Below are 22,669 nucleotides of genomic sequence, written 5' to 3' on the forward strand. Positions count from 1 at the left end.
GTAGGTTTTTGTTTATTTTTGTGTATTCTTTTAAAGGGCGCCAATAATTTTGTTGCTAACTGTATACAGAACCTGATTTTAAAGTGATGTGTCTTTATTCGTTAATCTGCTTTAGGGTAGCAGAGTTTGTTTCTTTTCCTCCTACTACTCTCTCTCTCTCTCTCTCTCTCTCCCTCTCTCTCACACCCACACACACACACACACACACACACACACACACACACACACACACACACACACACACATGTATATGACTACTCATACTAATTCACTGTTTGAGTAGGAATACATATTTAAAGAAAATGTATATATTCCAATTCTAATGGATGTGTTTCTTTATTTATCTGATTATTTACATTAGATTGGAATTTATTCAATGTTCACGTCTGCAGTTTGAAAATGTCTTTGCATTTGTGTAAAAAAAAAAAAAAAACCCAGGCCACTTACCAATACAAGCCTCTCTGTGTTCCTCAAACCCAGCACTGCACACACACCGTCCAATAGGAACGAGCCACTCCCCCTCAGCGCTGCAGTACATCTTGGGAGTGTCCTTCTCCTCGGCATGGTCCACGCACTGACCTCTGACCTCTACCAGGGACGAGGAATCCGCCCCCGTGACCACGTCCGTAAACACAGCCAGGTTCCTCGCCAGGCCTGTGCATTTCTTGTAGTAGACTCGCACCGAGACGACGGCGATGCAGGCACCGATGTCCTGAAAGGCCAAGTAGAAGCCGCGCTTGCTTAGAGGCCCTACACTGCGCACCTCTGTGTTCAGCTTAAGCCTCCTCACTCCCAGGTCCACATTGGTAAAGCTCTCGTCGGCTGCGATGGTGTCGATCTTGGAGAACTGGTTCTCTCGGAGGCTGGTTCCAACGTCACGCTCCGTCTCAGAGTAGTGGAGGTTGAAGGTCTCCTTGCACGTACCTAGAACGCCCGGCATGCTGTTGCAGTCACGGAGCGTGAACTTGATCTCCACGTAGACTCGGTGAGCACCGCTGCGTTGGATCCATTTGGTACGGAGCCAGTTGTTCTGGTTGGGGCTCATGACATTGCACACCTGGTACGTATGAATGGGGCTGAAGTATTCGTCCATTTCGTTAATTGCATCCCACTGCCAAAACAGGAGGAGGATGTTAGAGTTGGCTACACCACTAATGGCATACATTTTATCTACACTACAAACAGCTTTGACGTTTTATCCTGAATTCATGGAACACAGACAGTTCACCTTGGGTTAAATGTGGAAAAAGTGTTGTGCAGTTTGTATTTTACTGCAATCCAACCGTAGCCATGAGCCAACAGCAATGAGAAGAATTTTAAAATAATATAATAATAATAATAATAATAATAATAATAATAATAAAGAATTTTTTTTAATTAAATGTATATGTGATTTATATATAATTTTCTAGTTTGCAAAATTAGTTTTTCCTATGCATGCTCATATTGGTGGATCTTACACTGAAAATGGTAATAGAATTCAAGAGTCAGGTTTGCTTGTGCAGTGGGGATTAGATGGATGAGTGGATGGAGTGGTGAATGGAGAAATGGATTTAAGGATGGCTGGAGGGACTGGTGGATGGATGGATGGAGGAATGGATTGATATATTGATGGATGGATAATTGGAATTGTGAATGAATGGATGAAAGGTTGGGCTGATTATTAGACTGGATGGATGGAGGGCTGAAAAGATGGACTGGTGGATGGATGACTGGATGCATAGATGATTGAATGAATGGGTGGATTGATGAATAGATGAATGAGGATTGATGGCTTGTTGCTAGATAAATTTATTTTGAGATAAATGGATGAATGGATAGTTGGATGGATAGATCAAATGATTGCTTGAGCAATGGGTGTATTCATGGAAAGATGGAAGATTAAAAGGATGGATGGTTGGTTGGATTGGTGAATGGATGGACGGTAAGTTGGATAGATGATTTGGTGAATGGGTGGATTAATGGATGGATTGATCAATGGATAGATGGGTGAATGGAAAGATTAGATAGATGATCAGATGTTGGATGATTAAGTGGATGGATGATTTCTGGAACTGATGTCTGCAAAGAAAATGCTCTCCTGATCTTTTCGGTCCTCTCTCTCTCTCTCTCTCTCTCTCTCTCTCTCTCTCCTTCTCTCTCTTTCTCTCGTGTATATATATATATATATATATATGTATATATATATATATATATATATATATATATATATATATATATATATATATATATATGCTTTCAAATAGTTTGCCTCTAATTGACTAATTCAAACTACCACACACTCGACACTTCATCACTGAACTCTCCAGTGCTGAACCGGGCAGTGATACACACTCTATGACGACAGCTGTCCAGAGAAAAATCGTCAAATCAAGAACTCATCGAGAGTTTTCTGGCCTACAGGTAATCAGCTCTGTTCTCTCGGCTAGCTCATGAAATAATAACGATGGCCAGTTGAAGGCTATCTGCACTTTGAAAGACCTCAAGCTGGACCATATGGGACAGACCGTCCATCAAGCTGGCTTTCATCTCTAGGACCGCAGCACACACCCTGCAGATTGCTCACTAGCCAGGAACAAGCTTGGAAGGGTAATTAATCGCAGAGAGGTGTGTATGGATGGGGCAAACTATGCAAAGGGAATTTGCTTTGACTAGCATGGATCAGAATAGGCAAAGTCTGAAAAATATACATTGAGATGTTATTACATAGAGAGGATTTGTGTATGTCAGTGTGAGGGTGAAGAAGATAGACAGGTAATCGCAGCAGTCACATTGGACACTTGCTTTGCTCATTTCTAATCCTTGGTGGAAATAAAATCAGGTAATTGATGTAGTCTTAAACGTGCAAATAATCTATGGTATGAAGAATGATCAGCGGTAGGGGTGTACATTGATACTATCGGTATCTGTGTCTCTTTAGTGCTCCAAGTATCCGTATGTGTATCCAAAGTGGGCGTGGCCTAAACCAGAAAGTTGTATGAATCTTAATGCTGTGCTCCTGGAAACAGTTGAAAACACTTGGGGAAAAAAAAAAACAGATATAGAAATGTCAGCAGTATCAGCATGACAGTTCCTCAACCTCAGCTACATCACTCAAGTTCATAATTAGAGGTGTTCATGGATTTTTTTTTTTTTTAATCCTGCTCACACAATTTAGTACCTGTTCACAATATTTTCTTGTAAATTTAGTTGGCCCCATTTCCCAAAATATGATCAAACAAGTAGCCCAACTGAAACCACTGTGACCCTGACCATGGGTCACATGTTTGTGTAAATGAATGTGGTCTTTCTTTGTTCCACGAGCTTCATAGCTGTCTGCTCGCTCTCACCCGTACGAAGTAAAAACCTCCTGCTTGTGCAATTGTTTTTGTTGCATCTAGTACGAACCCAATACTGATGCACAGCTTTAGCCTTGACCAAAAAACTTTTTAGCAAGCTTTTTAAAAAAACCCATACAAAACAATAGTGTTTTTACAAATATCTGTATCTGGCGCTGTTTAGAATGCATTGTGTCTAAATTCTGAATTAATTGTTTCAGTTAGTTCCTTTCTGTATATCTAAATTAACTAATAAAATGGCCTAGGAACATCGCAACGTTTTTCACCTCAATAAAAATACAAGGACGTATCCATCACATCCTGCCATTGCAATAACCTATTATAATTTTAAAAAATTACTCATTTTTAAAGCTTGTGAATTAGTGAAAATGTATTGCATTTTTTATGGAAATAGCAAAAACAAAACTAAGTATTTTAACTCAAATTGAGATGTTTCGCTGATATCACAAGTAACTAAAATAGCCAAAAGGTCTATCTTAACATCCATCCATCAATTTTCCGTACTGCTGATCCTACACAAGGTCGTGGAGGAGCCTGGAGCCTAACCCAGGGAACTCGGGGCACAAGGCGGGGGACACCCTAGATGAGGTGACAACCCATCACAGGGCACAATCACACACACATTCATACACTAGAGACAATTTGGAAATGCCAATCAGCCTACAATTCATATCTTTGGACTGGGAGAAGAAACCGGAGTACCTGGAGGAAACCCTCGAAGCACGGGGAGAACATGCAAACTCCACGCACACAGGGCGGAGACAGGATTTGAACCCCCAACCACGGAGGTGCGAGGTATGTACTGTACGTTAACATAGTAACAGTAAAACAATTGATATAAAAGTGCCAGCATTTTGGCAGTGAAGTATTTGGCATTTCATTGCATGAAATGTATATAATTACACTTTAATGAGTCTCATTCAAATACATTAACTGGAGCAAGTCATTGGGGATGCAAACTTTTTTTGCTAAAAATTTGGTAATAAAGATACAGTAACTGCAGACAGACTCAACTGCCATAATAGTTAAGCACCACAAACAAGCGGGTACAAACATTTTTACTCATCTATGTATTAGTGCGGCTGTGGCTCAGGTGGTAGAGTGGTGGTTGTCCATTAATTGGGTTGGCGGTTCGATTCCCAGCCCACATGACTCCACATACCGAAGTGTCCTTGGGCAAGACACTGAACCCCAAGTTGCTCCCGATGGCAAGCTATCACCTTGCATGGCAGTTCTGCTACCATTGTTGTGTGAGTGTGTGTGTGAATGGTGACACAGTGTAAAGCGCTTTGTAAAACTGCTAAGGTTAAAAAAGTGCTATATAAGTGCATGTTTACTGTTATGGTAAAATTGAGAGGCTCTGCTGGTGTTCAGATGTTTAACATCTTTGAATATACATGAAAAAAAAACCCACAACAAAAAAAACCTCTCTTTATCCTCCGCGTTATTTTTTAAAAGACGACAAAATCAACAGATTCAACAATGCAAACATTACAAAAGGCTTAAAAAGAGGCATTTTTTTTGTCAGATGGAGTCTTTCAGCATCTCAGGGAGGATTAATATGTTAGTACCACATCACAGCTGGTTGTGGAACATCACTGGAAGAGTTCACCGATCACTGCGATGCCTTTTGTTAAATTTCACACTTAATAATTTCCATTCCCTCAGCGCATGAAATCCTAAAGCGTGGGATGAGAAAAACTATTCTAAATATGAAAACTGTCATTTCAGACAATTATGCCATATTTTAGAATGTTTGTATTCGGTGAGGAATCGATGGAAGCTGTCAGTTTGAATGATACACACAGCTATTATTACTTTACCCTGTTTATCGACAAGCTTAATTACTGCTAAGCTTTCGTGATACGATGTTTTGATAGTTTTCACAGCAGTGATATTTGATGTTTTGGTGAAATCATTGGACATATGCTTTTATCATTTCATAAAACGCTTTATATAATTAAGCTGTCTCGTATACTGTGTGTTTCACCTGGTATATTTTATCCATCCCTTATTAGTTTAAAAAAATATCTGTTTCAGGGTCTAAAACCTCTTTTTAAATATATAAGGGGAAAAAAGTGTCTGACAGGCTTTTTATCCATTTATCGTTACATTTAATGTTAAAACAAATTAATGTCTAAGGTTAGAAAAAAATGAATTCCTGTGATCAGTTATGTCATAGCAGCGATAAACAGTCGATCCCTCACCAGCCTCCCTAATTTCTTTCACTTTAAGGAAATAAGACAAAAAAAAGGCAACTTGTGATGTTATCTTCAAACCGCAACGTTTATTTAAACACCTCTGTCCTGAAGATGTCATAAAACATAAAGTTATGGCTTTACGTCTGACCGAAACTGGAGACTCCTTCCATAAATGTTAAAGAAACATTTACATGTCCTTATAGAAAACTTCATCATGTCAACCATTTCACACGTTTTTAATCTGTTTCTATGGAGGGTCCGCCAAATAAGCAATCCCTGTGAATGAGATGTTAATATAGAAGCAATAATGTATTAGAACGTGTGCATTTATAAAAAATAAAATAAATTTAAAAAACGGTGATTTGCAGCTGCACTACTGCCAGAGCTGCTGTTATAGAATATTAATCAGCACCTTCTGACCAATCAGAATTGAGAATTTAACAGCACTGAGGTTTAAATAGAGTCAAATCTGTGAGAGTTGTAACATATGTATATGTTTCTGTGCATTTGTACTGTGTGTATTCCTGTGTGTACAACCACATTTGTTTTTGTTGACTATATACTTACACGTGATTACATTCTCACTGTTTGTTCCAGGTGTTGAAAGATTTCAGGGTTTAGTTCACCGGGTTTGCCCTGGAGAAACGATAAAGTGCACCCTGACTCATCACTTTTGTGATAATGCCTAAAAATGACCACAACACTTCATTGGAATGCACAAGCTGTCTCTGTTGTCCGAAGACGCTTATAACACAAGTATAAAAGAAGTTGAAAAAGTCCGACCTCGGCTCCTTGAGATCCAATTTCAGATTAAGAAGCTGGGAAGTGGAAAAATCCTTTGAATCTGCAGCACAGCAGGAAGACATAATGACTGAGAATCTTTGGGTGGCATTCAATATGACAACATGGCAACACATTAACATGCAAAATGTCTCAGCTGCCCCCTCACAGAAACCTGAAACTTTGGATTTCAACTTAAAGCCCATAAACTCAGGGCTTACTGTTCGTCTGCAAGGTTAATATTCAGTAACCAATTTTCTTCATTACACTGGCATTACATTTCATCACATGTTTTAAAGTGCACCTATTATGCTTTTTCAAGTATTACCTTTCATGTAGTGTGTTATAGAGCTGTTTGTGAATGTAAAAACGTTCGCAAAGTTTCAAAAATCAAAGCGCACGACAAATGGAGTTATCAACTCCCAAAAGAAGGAACCGATTCTGAACAGCTGAAACGAGTCGTTAGTGATTCCACACTTACTTCCTGTACCAACCTACATAATTTGGTAACAAAAAAAAAACCCCGCCTCTGGTCTTCATTGGCTGCTCGCTGACAGACGGAGCTGAAACTCGTTATGGTAGTGGGCGTTTCCTTTTTGAAACACACTGACGGCGGGAGACCAATCACAACGGACTAGGATGTCTGACCAATCAGAGCAGAGTATGCTCTCTGAAAGGAGGAGTTTAGAACAAATCCTTTAGAATGGATCATTGAACGAGTCGTTTGTTACACTGGGGGGAAAAAGGAAAACAATGCTGCTATTTAAATTATGAGCACATTAAAGTGTTTTTTTGACCTTGGATGCATGTAAATCTATAACTTTAACAAAGATACTGTATATACAGCATGTAAATGGTTTCTTTGGTATTTGGTTTGGCTTTAAACTGTGCCGTATTAAACTGACCAAAAGACAAAACTAAAACGTTGTCTGATGGGTGTGTTGGGCCAAACATTTCTTCATAAAACTCCTCCATCCATCCATCCATCCATCTATCCACTTTCCGTACTGCTTATCCTACATAGAGTCGTGGGGAACCTGTAGCCTATCCCTGGGAACTCATGGCACATGGGAGGGGACACCCTGGACGAGGTGCCAACACATCTCAAGGCACAATCAAGCACACACTCACACACTACGGATCATTTGGAAATTTAACATGGATAATCAGCCTACAACGCTTATGCCAATATCTGAATAATTTCTACGCCACAGTTCTCATTAATATAGCCTTGAAAGTCACTTGAAAATGGTGAGCAAGAAAAGAAGCTTGTTGTTTTTAGGAGCTAACAGTGAAATAGTCAGTGTACTACACACTGCTAATTCACAGGAATAATAATAATAATACAGCTCCAACCAACCAACAAATTAGCAACAGATTCTCAAATATTTCAATATAAACATATTTCAGGGTGGAGTTTTCCTATAACCACATGTTCTCTGTCAACATAACCTCTAAATCCCACTCCTCTGTAATAAAATGTATTCGACAGGTTTAGAACTGGGAAAGTTAACAGTGTAACAGTAAACAACTCACATTATAAACATTACCAAATAGGTCATCTACTTTAACTGGCTAATCGACAAATAATTATCCACTCAAATCGCAGTTTAACAAGCTCTCATCAAAGATTCCTGTGCAAACAGAACAGCAGGACAGCAGCGGCTTCCCGACCCAGCGCACACCACATGAGTGACATTTGCCTAACATCTGTCTTCTTCACGACACCGCTGAGGATACTAATCACAAATATTTACTCGAGTGTCTGCAGGTCCAGAGTTAAGTGCGGGAGAGAAAGTGACGACCTCACTCAGACAGCTCACTGAGCTGAGGCTGTTTCAGGGAGATAAGTGCGTGGCTCGTTCCTCCAGTTCTTGCCTAGTAATTACCCACGGAGGAAGAAAGAAGTGATTGTACAGCAGCAGTTATCAAGGCTTAACAGATGGGGATATAAATCTGGATATAGTATATTTGCACTCTCGGAAATAAAGGGACCAAACTGTACTGTTCTTTGTCGCTGGCATGGTACCAAGTGGACAGCTTTTGTGCCTTTAGTATGCTGTATACCTTTTACCTCGTAATCTTTAAAAATAATTTTCAGGTACATGTTTAGACCTTATGGACCACTATTCTAAAAGCTTATTAAAGGAATCGTTTCCATTTCCCTTTGTAGAAGATACAAAACATGCAGCGTTCATGGTACCATACCAGTGACAAGAAAAAGGTGCATTTGGGTACCGTTATTTCTGAGAGTTTGTTGTGTATTTTTGTCTCTTTGACTATTTAACAACATAATATAAAGGTTTTATTCACTAGAACATTCATAAGACTTTAATGGTTCCTCAGTTTTCTCTCTGGAGGAACCCTTGTAGGTTCTCTGTACTGTTGAACCCTACACCCAAGAGTGTAGGGTCTTCTACATAAGGATTCTCCCAAAGAGACAAGAGAAATAAAAATTTTTAAAAAGTCAAATATGTTTAAAGGTGCTTGTGGTCGGATGTTATTCATTCTTGTGCTTTATCGTGGTGGATCCACTGGGCATGGGGCAGGATGGAATGCCAGTCCATCACAGTGCACCATGCACGCACACACATTCATTCACACACACTCCGAGGCAATTTATGTTAGCCAATTCACCTAGCAGCATGTTTCTGTGACGTGGAAGGTAATTGGAGAACATGGAGGAAACCCATGTGGATTTAGGGGAGAACTCAGCATAGACAGTAACCCAAGCTCAAAATCCAACCAAGGACCTTTGTATTTTTAGACGGCAATGCGACCCGCTGCACCACCAAACAAAAATAATAAGTCAACAGTAATTAAAAACAGATGCAAAAAAAATCTCATTTTGATTTTGTAAGTAATCATTACAAATCTCAGTGACAGCTCATTCACAGGGTATAACATAGTATAATATAAGCCGAATCATTAACGTCTTAAAATGGAAAATAAAGTAAAAAGTATTGTTGATATGAAGTTTTCTATGAGGAGATGTTTACTTAACGTTTATGGAAGGAGTCTCCAGTGTCAGCGCTTTGTAATAGTCAGAAATAAACCTGTAATGACATAGGAAAGTCTTCATACTGCATTTTTATGTAATATTATGTCTTATTAAAACATTAATTTAAAAAAAACATTTTTCTTTACAAGGTATAATTGTTTCACCCTTATATGGGCATGCTGAATTGCATTTCCTTTTATTGTCTTGTAGCCACGCTGTTATCTTATTTGTGTATTAGGATTATCAGTGTATGCGTGAACTTTTTGAAATAAAATACAATAATAATATACAATTTTTATTATTATTATTATTATTATTATTATTATTATTATTATTATTATTAACTTGGTTACAGAGAACCAGCTTTGGATGCACATTCCGTCCAAAAGCGTTCCACATGATCCGAGATGTACAAAAGGGCACGGGAATGTCTGACAACGTGACAAAATGCCATGACAAGGGATGATGACATCCATATCATCTCACTCTTAGAAGCCATTTGTCACTGCTCCACGCGCCTGTCTTATCAGCTCTATCGATTGGCGAGAAGGGAGAGGAGCCGAAAATGAACTTGTCACGGCAAAAACAGGAGGCAGATGGGAAAATAATGAAGTTGTTCACCGCGGGCTGTCAGGAGTGGCAGCTGGCAGCGAGTGGAGCTGGGTGCTGAGGGCAGTGCCGAGGCGCCGGCACTCTCTCCCTCTCCAACTGGACAGAAAAGATCCTCCTCGTTGTGAGTTCATGAAGGCGCATAAATAATTCAGAATGGCCAGGAGGAAAGCGAAGATCCACAACAATAGACTCAGAGACACAGGTTTTTAGATCGGTTTGTGTCCTAGCATCTAGTGTTGCTAGGAATTGTTGTGCACGTTTATGAAATATTGGTAATACTTTGCACAATGGTTGTGCTTATAGGGCTACATGGAACCTAGCTTATTTAAAAGACATAAACCATTCATGAACGCTCATTTCAATATACGTCAGTCCTGGAATTCATAAAGTTCATTCAAGTCGATATCTATTTGACATAACACCTGAGGCAAGTGACAGATGCAAGGTTATTATGACACATCCCAGGTATAAAGTCTTGCACATTCATATAGGGCTAAATCATAAGCTTATATAAGTGACATAATCTTACTTTAGCATTTATAAATATTCGTTTGAATATGCGTCAGGTCTCACAAAGTAGGTTTTGATATCAAGCTGACATAACACCTGAGGCAAGTCACATAGATTTCTGTTGACATAAGGTTGTTATCACACCTTCCATGGTAAATTATATTGTACATAGCCCTATGAACATTCCCTAATGAACATTGCTAATACTTCATAGGGTTTGGGTTAGGGTTAGGGTTAAGCTTTAACCCTAACCCTAGGGAAATGTTCATACAGCTACATAATACCTATATAAGCCGCATAAGACAACTTTCATTAGAAGTCAGCGTGGGAAGTGTCATAAGGTTGTTATGTCAATAAAATAAATGACAACAACGCTAAACTTTACTCAGGTGTTGACATAAAAAAGCAGCCTTTATGACAGCTAATGTCTGTTGGGATAAGGCTTTGTAAATATTCATATAGGTTTTCAGTATGTAGGGTGTATGAAGGTTTAACATAGCCTTATGAACTCTAACTTGTGCGGAGCATGTTGTTTACTTGTCACGCCTCGATAGTTAGGTAGAAATGATTAAGAATTGACAGGAAACAGGAAAATAAGTCCCAACAAGTGCTTCTTCACCGTTCACTCAATCTTCTCTGCCTCAAATCCACAGCACAGTCTTCGATAAGCCCACTCTTACATGACAGGGCGTCCTGGATTTCACACTCAAGGTGCCATTTGAATCCAATTTTAATCCGTCTTCCGGAGCTTTTACTTTGATTTCTTCCTCTTTGCTTGTTGCTGTCAGGTGTCTGTTGTGTGTATGTGTGTGTGAATGTGTGTGTGTGTGTGTGTGTGTGTGTGTGTGTGTGTGTGCTGTACTGCCAGCACCAGGTTGTTTATGTGTTTCTGCCACAAACCGAATGAAATCAGATCAATGTGACGGCCCGAGGAACAGGGAGGTCCAGATGCTGTGACACTAATCTCTTTGGAGGTCTCTTATCAGCTGGTTGGGGGTGGATGACAGCGTTTGCCCTCTGACAGCCTCGGCTTGTTCCTTCCTGTGCTGCTAAAACATACACTTCAGCCAAACCGGGATGTGTGTAATACCTTAAAAGCAGTCCAAGTGCTCCAGTAAAAATCGCTATGTCAAGATGATGGCTTGAATAACAAAATGATCTCTTTCTTTTCCTTTTTTTTTTTTTTTTTAAATTCATGCTTACGCACTAATCTTTGCCTTTTTGTAGCATAAATAGTGTGAGTAGTGTGTTCACACTGAAAATTCCGACAAGTACACGGACGTTGCACTTTATTCAACTGAAAAAACTAAGTGTTGGATGCAGTGAACGATCGCAGTTTTGCTTACGTAGTGAAAGGGGGGGGGCTACCAGGCGCTGATGCCAGATGAGAAAATCTTTTTTCAAGATGGCCGACGACACTCTGGTGGATAAGACATCTTACAAATGGTAAAAGGTAAAACAGTCAAATTAAGATAGCAAGATAACAGCTCTGAGTCTTCTCCTATAATGCCTGATGAGGTTGGAGAATACATGGTAAGGGATCTGAGACCGTTCCTCCATACAGAATCTCTCCAGATCCTTCACATTTCGAGGTCCATGCTGGTGGACTCTCCTCTTCAGTTCACCCCACAGGTTTTCTATGGGTTTCAGGTCAGGGGACTGGGATGGCCATGGCAGAACCTTGATTGTGTTGATTTTGATGTATGTTTTGGATCATTTTCCTGCTGGAAGATCCAACCACGGCCCATTTTAAGCTTTCTGGCAGAGGCAGTCAGGTTTTCATTTAATATCTGTTGATATTTAATATATATATATATATATATATATATATATATATATATATATATATATATATATATATATATATATATATATATATGTATATATACAGTGAGGGAAAAAAGTATTTGATCCCCTGCTGATTTTGTACGTTTGCCCACTGACAAAGAAATGATCAGTCTATAATTTTAATGGTAGTTGTATTTGAACAGTGAGAGACAGAATAACAACAAAAAAATCCAGAAAAACACATGTCAAAAATTTTATAAATTAATTTGCATTTTAATGAGGGAAAAAAAGTATTTGACCCCCTCTCAATCAGAAAGATTTCTGGCTCCCAGGTGTCTTTTATACAGGTAACGAGCTGAGATTAGGAGCACACTCTTAAAGGGAGTGCTCCTAATATCAGTTTGTTACCTGTATAAAAGACACCTGTCCACAGAAGCAATCAATCAGTCATATTCCAAACTCTCCACCATGGCCAAGACCAAAGAGCTCTCCAAGGATGTCAGGGACAAGACTGTAGACCTACACAAGTCTGGAATGGGCTACAAGACCATTGCCAAGCAGCTTGGTGAGAAGGGGACAACAGTTGGTGCGATTATTCGCAAATGGAAGAAGCACAAAAGAACTGTCAATCTCCCTCGGCCTGGGGCTCCATGCAAGATCTCACCTCGTGGAGTTGCAATGATCATGAGAACAGTGAGGAATCAGCCCAGAACTACACGGGAGGATCTTGTCAATGATCTCAAGGCAGCTGGGACCATAGTCACCAAGAAAACTATTGGTAACACACTACGCCGTGAAGGACTGAAATCCTGCAGCACGCGCAAGGTCCGCTGCTCAAGAAAACACATATACATGCCCGTCTGAAGTTTGCCAATGAACATCTGAATGATTCTGAGGACAACTGGGTGAAAGTGTTGAGGTCAGATGAGACCAAAATGGAGCTCTTTGGCATCAACTCAACTCGCCGTGTTTGGAGGAGGAGGAATGCTGCCTATGACCCCTGGAACACCATCCCCACCGTCAAACATGGAGGTGGAAACATTATGCTTTGGGGGTTTTTTTCTGCTAAGGGGACAGGACAACTTCACCGCATCAAAGGGACGATGGACGGGGCCATGTACCGTCAAATCTTGAGTGAAAACCTCCTTCCCTCAGACAGGGCATTGAAAATGGGTCGTGGATGGATATTCCAGCATGACAATGACCCAAAACACATGGCCAAGGCAACAAAGGAGTGGCTCAAGAAGAAGCACATTAAGGTCCTGGAGTGACCTAGGCAGTCTCCAGACCTTAATCCCATAGAAAATCTGTGGAGAGAGCTGAAGGTTCGAGTTGCCAAACGTCAGCCTCGAAACCTTAATGATTTGGAGAAGATCTGCAAAGAGGAGTGGGACAAAATCCCTCCTGAGATGTGTGCAAACCTGGTGGCCAACTACAAGAAACGTCTGACCTCTGTGATTGCCAACAAGGGTTTTTAAACCAAGTACTAAGTCATGTTTTGCAGAGGGGTCAAATACTTATTTCCCTCATTAAAATGCAAATCAATTTATAACATTTTTGATGTGCGTTTTTCTGGATTTTTTTGTTGTTATTCTGTCTCTCACTGTTCAAATAAATCTACCATTAAAGTTATAGACTGATCATTTCTTTGTCAGTGGGTAAACATACAAAATCAGCAGGGGATCAAATACTTTTTTCCCTCACTGTATTTATATATATATATTTGTTGATATAGAGTCCATGATGCCATGTATCCTAACAAAATGTCCAGGTCCTCTGGCAGGCCCAAAACATTAAAGAGCCACCACCATATTTAACCTCGGTCATGAGGTACTTTTCCATACGGCTGCCTCTCTGTGCGCTCCAAAACCACCTCTAGCAGTAGTGTCTGTCAAACTGAATATGTTTGAGTTTGTTTTTGGATGAGAGTAGAGGCTTTTTTCATGAAACCCTTCCAGACAAATTGTGGTGATGTAGATGACTTCGGATTGTAGTTTTGGAGACTTTCTGAACCCAAGACACAACTAACATCTGCAATTCTCCAGCTGTGATCCTTGGAGATTTTTTGGCCACTCGAACTGTCCTCTTCACAGTGCATTGAGACAATATAGACACACGTCCAATTCCAGGTTGATTCATAAGATTTCCAGCTGACTGGAACTTCTTAATCATTGCCCTGATGGTGGAAATGGGCATTTTCAATGCTTGTGCTATTTTCTTATAGCTACTTCCCATTTTGTGAAGCTCAGCAAAATTTTGCTGCACATCACAGCCATATTCCTTGGTCTTACCCATTATTATGAATGACTAAGGGAATCTGGTCTATGTGTTACCTCATATTTATACCCTTGTGAAACAGTAAGTCATGGTTGAACAATTTCCTGTTCCTAGTCACCCAGGTGTACTAAAAAAATGTCAAATATCAATGGGAATATATTTTTCTCATATGAATTCATAGGTGTTGCACACCTATATTTAACAAAGATAGTTTTTTGGATAAACCTGGGTTTTGTTTGCAATTGTTTGATATCTATGAGAGCAGAGTATGTTTGTGACTTTTTTGAAAACAAAAAAAAAGATCAAAAGGTTAAACAATAAAGACAATTTTTCACAGCCTTTCATATCTCATACATACCATCATATATATATATATATATATATATATATGTGTGTGTGTGTGTGTGTGTGTGTGTGTGTGTGTGTGTGTGTATGTGTGTTTGTATATATATATACATATGGGGCTGATGGGTAGTGTAGTTTTTTCCCATTCATTTGAATTTGGATACCATGTTTGATTGATAAAACCATCTAAAAATCTGGATATGTTTTATAGAAAGGCTTTTTTTGTTGTTGTTTGTTTTTGCTTTTTTTTTGTCAAGAAATTTTGACACAGATTTGTTGGTGTACGGGAAAAATTCTAAACGTACTCCATTCCTAAAATTCTTAAACGTACTCCACGTTAAAATGTGCCGCTAGTGTTAAATTGCAAGGTGCAACGCAGGTTTGCCTCAGGTGTTGTATTTCCTTCTCCGTCCTCATAAACCTCCCCTTGTGATTGATACGATCATGACACCAGTTTATCACGACACCTGCGGCATGTGCAACCCGGTCAAGGGCACCTTTACTACGATACAGCCAGAAATCTTTGAATAAATAACTAAATAAAAAATTCTGGGTTTGTGTTGCGAATATTTCCGCCGAGTGATCTCTTATTGCTCTTTGGCTCGTCCTGCTGTCAGGACGATTGCGAGTTGCTGCACGGCCGGCTCTGAACTCAAGCAGCATTCAGAGGGGAAATGTGAAGGTAATGGAAGTTTTGGATCCGTGAAAGAGACTGCGGGACGTGGAGGAAAGTGTCCATGCTGCAAATCCTTTTGTAACCCGAGCTCACCATAATGAAGGCTGTAAACAAGATGGAAGGACATTTTAGTTGATTACCGCCAGGGAAACAAGTGACACGGACGGAGCGATGGCCAAGCATTAGGTCTTTCTATCCGCAGGTGTATGAAGGCAAAATGGTGTAGAAAAAGGTTCTGTGGGCTGCTGTTTCCTTCTGAGTGAAAATAAATTTATACTATTTGCACTATTGTTCTGGGAGCGCGGAAGCTAATCGTGCGTTCACATTAGCAAGCGACTGTTCATTTTCTACACACAAACACACACACACACACGAAACACAAAGCTGCAATTTCAGCAAGTGAATTCAGATTTTCTTAATTCTATGCAAATTAGGTGTGACATAATAAAGAAGCGACCAATCCTGTAGCGCGTGCGGTCCGACATTTCTTCAGGTCCCCTCTCACTCCTAATTCCTACCTGCAGTTCCTTCCTGTTTACTGTATGATGCTTACAAATGGAAGAGAATATTATGAGTGTGATTTCATCCGATTGGATATACTATATGACTATATATAGTAGCTTATATGATTGGATATATAGTATATATGGTATATGATTGGATATATAGTATATATAGTATATGATTGGATATAGTATATATTTTATATGATTGGATATATAGTATATATAGTATATGATTGGATATATAGTATATTGATTGGATATATAGTATATATAGTATATGATTAGATATATAGTATGTGATTGGATATACTGTATGTCATATACTATACGACTTCTCAAAGACATGACAAACTGAAATAAAGCTTGTTCTAGAGTCTCTCTCTGCTTCATCCATTACTTTATCTCTCTATCTATCTTTATCTATGTCTTTCTCTCTGTATCTGTCCGTCGCACTCTCCCTACCTCTCTGTATCTGTCTGCATCTCTCTCTGTCTATCCTTCACTCATTCATCACTTTATTTCTCTATCAGTCTCTCTCTATCTGTCTGCATCTCTCTCTGTCTCTCCTTCACTCCTTCATCACTTTATTACTCTATCTGTCTCTCTGTATCTCTCTCTGTCTCTCCTTCACTCCTTCATCACTTTATTTCTCTATCTGCCTCGCCCTATCTTTCTTTTGTCTGAATTTCTCTCTCTCTTTCTGCCTGTCTCTGTGTCTGTCTGTCTTTATCGCTATCTCTGTCTATCTCTGTCACTCAGTACGTCTGCCTGTTCTCTCTCTCTCTCTCTCTCTCTCTCTCTCTCTCTCTCTCTCTGTCTATCAGTTTCCTCTTGTGTGAGCTGTGAGCTGCTGAATAGCATGTCAAATTGACAAGTGAGGCTGTGTGTGTGTGTGTGTGTGTGTGTGTGTGTGTGCGTGTGAGAGAGAGAGAGACGCTTTATATTAAAATCAGGTTCTGTGTACACTGAACATCAATATTATTGGCACCGTTTAAAAGAATACACACAAAAAATTTAATAACTAAATTGAATATTGCACACAGTCTTTTAATTTTTGAAAACTACTAGCTATCATTTAATTTTCATGAGAATTTATTTTAAATAATAGTATTTTCTTTTTTTTTTACCCAATCATGTTACTGACCTGTTGCCAATTAACCTCCAGCTGTTTCTTGTTACTAACACTTACTTTTCCAGCCTTTTCTTGCCCCGTCCCAACTTTTTTAATACGTGTTGCGGCCATAAAACTCAAAATTACCAAAAAAAAATTTCTCCAAACGGTACATTTCCCCCGTTTAAAAAATTTGATATGTTTTCTATGTTTTATCATGTATAACATACGGGTTTATGAGCTTTTCAAATCATTGCATTCTGTTTTATGAAACATTTATTTACATTTTACACAGTGTCTCAACTTTTTTTTGGAATTGGGGTTCAAAACTTCAAAACTATAAGGTTCAAAACTTGTACGTGAATGTGGTTGTCTTACCCCGTGTGATGGATATGTCATCCAGCCCCAGTCTCCTGATATTGTGGAGGTGTCGAGGAGATTTACTGCAAGAGACAGAAGCACATATTTAAATATTGAAATAAATCAGGGGGTTCATGCACCGACTCAAAATCCATTGTCGGAAATTGAATCTGCCGTGTATTTATATTACAATACGTTCTACAGCAGCGATAAATCACATTGTTAATACATTCGAGGAACTGTACTTCAAGCCGTTCTGTACACTCAGGACATTGATACTGACAGCAATTGATTTAATATTCAATAACTATTAATTACCGAATCGCATACTTTCTCTCCGAGGTGATGCTGGACGACAATCTGATTAATTGCACAAGCGATCCATCTTAAGTGTTTTGCGGTTGAATCAATATGTCAACCAAGCCCTGATTCTCGCCTTGAGCCACACGCCTGGCATGATGAAACATTTTCGACCATCACATCGACATTTCCGCCGGGGTTTTCCCCTCTAATTTATTGATAACCAGGCTCCTTGTCCTGCTTTGGGCAAACTCCAAGGTCACCCTGGGATAAGGAGTGGCCCCGGAGCTTTAAACACTTTCTCCCCTACACTGTTTATTTATTATTCAATAGTGCTCCTGATCGCTGTGTGAGGTTAAATGCTGTTAAAGAGCAACTCCGGTGTCCTTTTTTTTTCACAAAGGAAAGGAGTCCCATGTCACCGACAGAAAAAACACTCCTTGTTAGCTATTTGCACAAATAAGCGAGTCCTTAAAATCCCTTCTGAGCATTCTGACTGTTCGAAAGTTCTTGATTAATTTCTATAACGGCAACTCTGACAGTTATGCAGCTATCGTACACATGTATATATAAATGCACTTATTTTAATATATATATATATAAGTATAAGTTGCTCTCGATGGCAAGTTAACGCCTTGCATGGCAGCTCTGCTACCATTGGTGTGTGAGTGTGTGTGAATTGGCGAATGAGAACCCGTGTAATGTGCTTTGTAGAACCACTAAGGTTAAAAAAGCATTATATAAGTGCAGACCATTTACTGTTTGCCATTCCCCGTAGCTGGTCAACATGTAAGTGGTGTGTTTGTCCAATCACCTTTAGTGATACGGAACAGAGCCTCTTTGGTGGTTTGGACCACACATTTGGCTTGGTCATTTGAACTAGGGTGATGGAGGCAGGGGCAGGGGCAGTGGATGCCATTACACTTGGCAAACTCCTGGAATTCTGCAGAGGTGAAGGAAGTGCCATTATCTGAAACAGTACACCAGTCAAACCATGTGTTGCAAAGATGAGCCTCAGTGTATTAACGACTGCTGAGGATGACATGGAATTCATCAGAAACACTTTCAACCACTTACTCTGTGCGTCAACCACTTTGAGAAATATTTTGCCTTGGAAACGGCCTGCAGAGTTAACATGCAGCTGGGACCATTTCTTTGTTGTCTACTCCCAAGGGTGCAGTTGTGTGGTGCGTGGTGTGGTCATGCAACAAAGCAAGAAAGGGCTTAAAACAGCTGTTCGTTACATTGGCTTGCCAACCATGTAGAACCCAATGCGGTACTTGTGACAGGACAGGGTCTCTCAGTGTGAGGGCAGCAATTCTTGCAGCATGCATGGGGGTGTCTGGTACAATTTCTAGCAGCAGAACTTCGTGGGGTAGTGGTGGCGGCGAAATTGTTACAGGTGCAGGCAGGGGCAAGCAGCTCAAAGCATCAGCATTTTCCGTCAGTTTGCCAGGTCTGTAGCACAACTCATAGTCGTATGCCCCAGGAATCACACTCCAGCATAACATGCGTGGTTATATAACTGAAGGCATTGGTTTAGAAAGGTGCAGTAGGGTTTACAATCAGTCAAAATCATAATGTGGTGACCCACGAGATATTGATGAAACATTTTGACAGCAAAAATGATCTTGACAGCTATCTTTTTGACAGCCTCCATGTCAATCTGGGCATATTCATTCTGTGGAGGTCATTGTTGTGGAAGCAAAACAGATGGGTCTCTCCCAGCAGCTCCATGTGGAACAGAAGAGCCCCAATGCCATAAGGCGAGGCATTACAGACCTAGGGATGCTAGGGATTTCTTCTCCTCATAATGCTCTAACACCTTATCAGTTGGCAACAACTGTTTCGACCGAGCATAAGCCGTTTTGTGCATGTACCAGATCTGTCTCTAATATTCTGTGTGTCCCCTTTTTTACAGTAATGGCATACAGCAGTGCTGAACTTACAAGTTTGTGGGTTGTGCTGGCCACCGTATCTGTAGCAAGGTCTATCATTTTTTTGCTGTTCAGCTTGTGATGTCTTCTTAAAGGCTGGGTTGTGAGCTATGTAGAGGACATCCTCCCCAGGAGGTGATTCATGCTGTTGTGGGCAAAGTAGATGAGTATTTAATATTGCCCTTTCCTCTGCCTCTTTAAATGTGAGTTTAGGTTCAGCCAGCAAGCAATGTTGGAGCACTCCATTCAAAACACCACACACAATGTGATCACACAGCATGGCTTCCAACTGATCACCAACTGAAAGCACAATGAAGAGACAATCGTCTAAGCTCAGCAATGTAGTTGGAAATGCTTTGACTTGGTTTTGCTTGTAATTGTGGAAATGAAAACGCTGCACAATCTCTTACGGGGCCGGACTATAATGACGTTTTAAAGCAGTTACTATATTTGTATAGGTCATAGTTAGATAGCTGTATCAAAGTGAGCACAGGACGCAAAGTGGAGCAGGACTGTATTTTTTCCCCCCAGTTATTCAATATATTCTTCAAAAGAGCTATCCAAACATTCATCATATTCCTCAATATGGGCCAACGTAGCCATGTCGGTACTAAAAGGTTTTCACGACAGCCTATTGCTTTGCTTGCCAACTCCAGAAACTAGCCATCTTTTCACAATGAACTCTTTGTCAATGAACTGCCTAGCATTTGGATCCACTTCGTTGCCTATATATGATCCGTGCAGGAAGAGCTGGAAACAGCTGTTCCGTATAGGAGTTTGGTTTATATTCAATCATTCAGGCATACATTATAACTCAGAAGGTTGACAGCTGAACAAGGAAGAAGCAAAGAACACGGGCATAAAAACAGAACTAGAGCAACCCCCCCACAGTGCATCAGCTTTCTTAAAGGGGAATGCACTCTTTGCTAGCCACTTAATACGTTACAACATCAACGTTACTTTTTAAGCTTTCATACTACATTCAAAGATATGGCTAACTCTTCAGCTAGCTAGTGGCTGTTTTCCGCAGGTTGGATGTTGAGCTGTGAAATGTCGATACTTCCACAGGTTTTGGCTCACATCATTTCTATATCATTATCACACTGTTTCCTTTGAAGCAATTAAAACTGAGGATAGCTCATCTGTCACCACTGTCTCAGACTGTCTCTGACGTCTAGGCCTTTGGCAGGAAATTGCATTATTTTGATTAGGTTTCTGTCTTTTAATTGGCTTACAGTCTTCCAGGGTTAAACGCATTATGCTTTCGCTTTGTAATGGTGTAGCAAAGTTGAATATTTATTTTTAAATAACTGAGGATGGAAACTACGATAAAATAAAACTAGATTTATTTGATTTCTCATGTGTAGCCTACCGGTAAACCTCCCACCTCTGCCTGACCTTTAAGACCGTATATTTACGAGGCCTGATTTTCAGGGTTCGTTCACTAGTGTTGGATCAAATGTCACAACCCAACAGCCAACCCACGGCATTTAAAATGAACAAAATAACAAATAACAGCACTTTTGATTAAAGAGAGATCACTATACAGCTTGAGATGATATTTTTGCTGCAATTTTGATTTATTTTCTCGGAGCTGCTCTTTAATGTAACGACAGCAACAATGGTGAAACAGCATCTTGTCTTGAGTTATAAATGATAAATAAAAGACACAAACCTGTCCCGGTTCTAACTGTTCCTTATGAGCGTCCAAATTTTTAAGCACTTTGAAAATGCAAAAAAATGCACACCTGAAAGGTGGCAGAGGGGGCACTAATACTTAATGTCCGGCTTTGTAAACAATATTTAACTGATAAACGCTGAGCAGATGCCATTTTAAAAATCTCCTGCCTTAAAAGAGCCATGCTTAGTATTTATATCTTCATTAACAGGTGGTCTGTAGGTGTCAGGTTTTTTTTTTTAATAAAGTCAGATGTTAAGTTAGCCCAGGGCTTAATTTTCCCCATGACTCATAAAGGAAGCCTAAATGAGGTGCTTTAGGTCTGACTTTCTCCCTCTGTCTTGTTCTTTCTCAGGGAGCATGTGTCATAATCATGGTTATTAGTGTGCGCGCTGATGAAACTCTTAATTTGTGAAATCTGTTGCTGATGAGGGTCAGAAAGCAGGAACAGGTGGCCTCTCTAGATCTCTCTATCGCCCCTCTCTGTCTTCCTCTCTCCCTCGACACGCCGCTCCACTTCTTGCTCGCTAGCTGCCACTTCCTGCCGTCTTGGACTGATGAAGCTGTGGCCTTTCAGTAGCTCCAAGGTCACAAATGCATGTCACAATTACACGTCTCAGAAATCCCCCCGCTGACAGCCGGGCATGTGATAAATCACTAAATGACGTCTGGAAACAAACAAAAAAGGGATCCTGCACTGCACAGCGCCTTCGGAGGGAGGGGGGAGGGGGTAGGGGTAGGACGATCTTTTCTCCTCTTTCTTTATGGCCCTTCTTTCATAGTTCTTCGGGTATTTCAAGTGAAAAAATCTATGGCTTCAAGCTAAAGCCATTTTTATCATTTCTTAGTTGAAGTGAAAGAACTTTTTTTACGGGCTTTAAATGTAACTTTAAGTGAATCAAAATTCTTTAACGTGCCCTGTCCAGGGTGTACCCTGCCTTGTGCCCGATGCTCCCTGGGATGGGCTCCAGGTTTCCCCGTGACCCTGAAAAAGATAAAGCGGTATAGAAGATGGATGGATGGATGGAAAACTCTTTAACGAACAAAAAATTGTAAACATTGGCAAATTGCTGCATTATACGAAGAATAAAACCCTTAAATTAAATTCTCGAATCCGTTTGGTCTGAAGGTGATGATTAATTTTTCCAGAACAGCAGCTCTGACAATAGTGCAACTGTACTGTACATCACACAAATATGAATGCGCTCGTAAATGGTCTGCGCTTATTTAGTGCTTTTTTAACCTTAGC

At 40.0% G+C, this 22,669-nt stretch overlaps 1 protein-coding gene across 1 annotated transcript; it reads right to left on the reverse strand.

Moving 5' to 3' along the window:
* Positions 1 to 221: 221 nt before the first annotated feature.
* LOC128624905 (ephrin type-A receptor 8) lies at positions 222 to 17,568 on the reverse strand. Its single transcript, XM_053652753.1, has 2 exons — positions 17,524 to 17,568; positions 222 to 1,111 (listed from the first exon to the last, which is right to left on the reverse strand). The coding sequence occupies exons 1-2, from the start codon at positions 17,542 to 17,544 to the stop codon at positions 374 to 376; spliced, it is 759 nt and encodes a 252-aa protein (XP_053508728.1). The 5' UTR covers positions 17,545 to 17,568; the 3' UTR covers positions 222 to 373.
* Positions 17,569 to 22,669: the final 5,101 nt, after the last annotated feature.

This window comes from Ictalurus furcatus, chromosome 21 (assembly GCF_023375685.1).
Source record: "Ictalurus furcatus strain D&B chromosome 21, Billie_1.0, whole genome shotgun sequence".
NCBI lineage: Eukaryota > Metazoa > Chordata > Actinopteri > Siluriformes > Ictaluridae > Ictalurus > Ictalurus furcatus.

What these genes read in the sequence shown, in the direction of transcription:
- LOC128624905 (XM_053652753.1), bottom strand. Translation starts at nt 17,544, where the DNA reads ATGACATATCCATCACACGGG. An exon ending in TGACATATCCATCACACGGG is followed by an intron (nt 1,112 to 17,523) that starts GTAAGACAACCA and finishes CTGTTTTGGCAG; the next exon opens with TGGGATGCAATTAACGAAAT.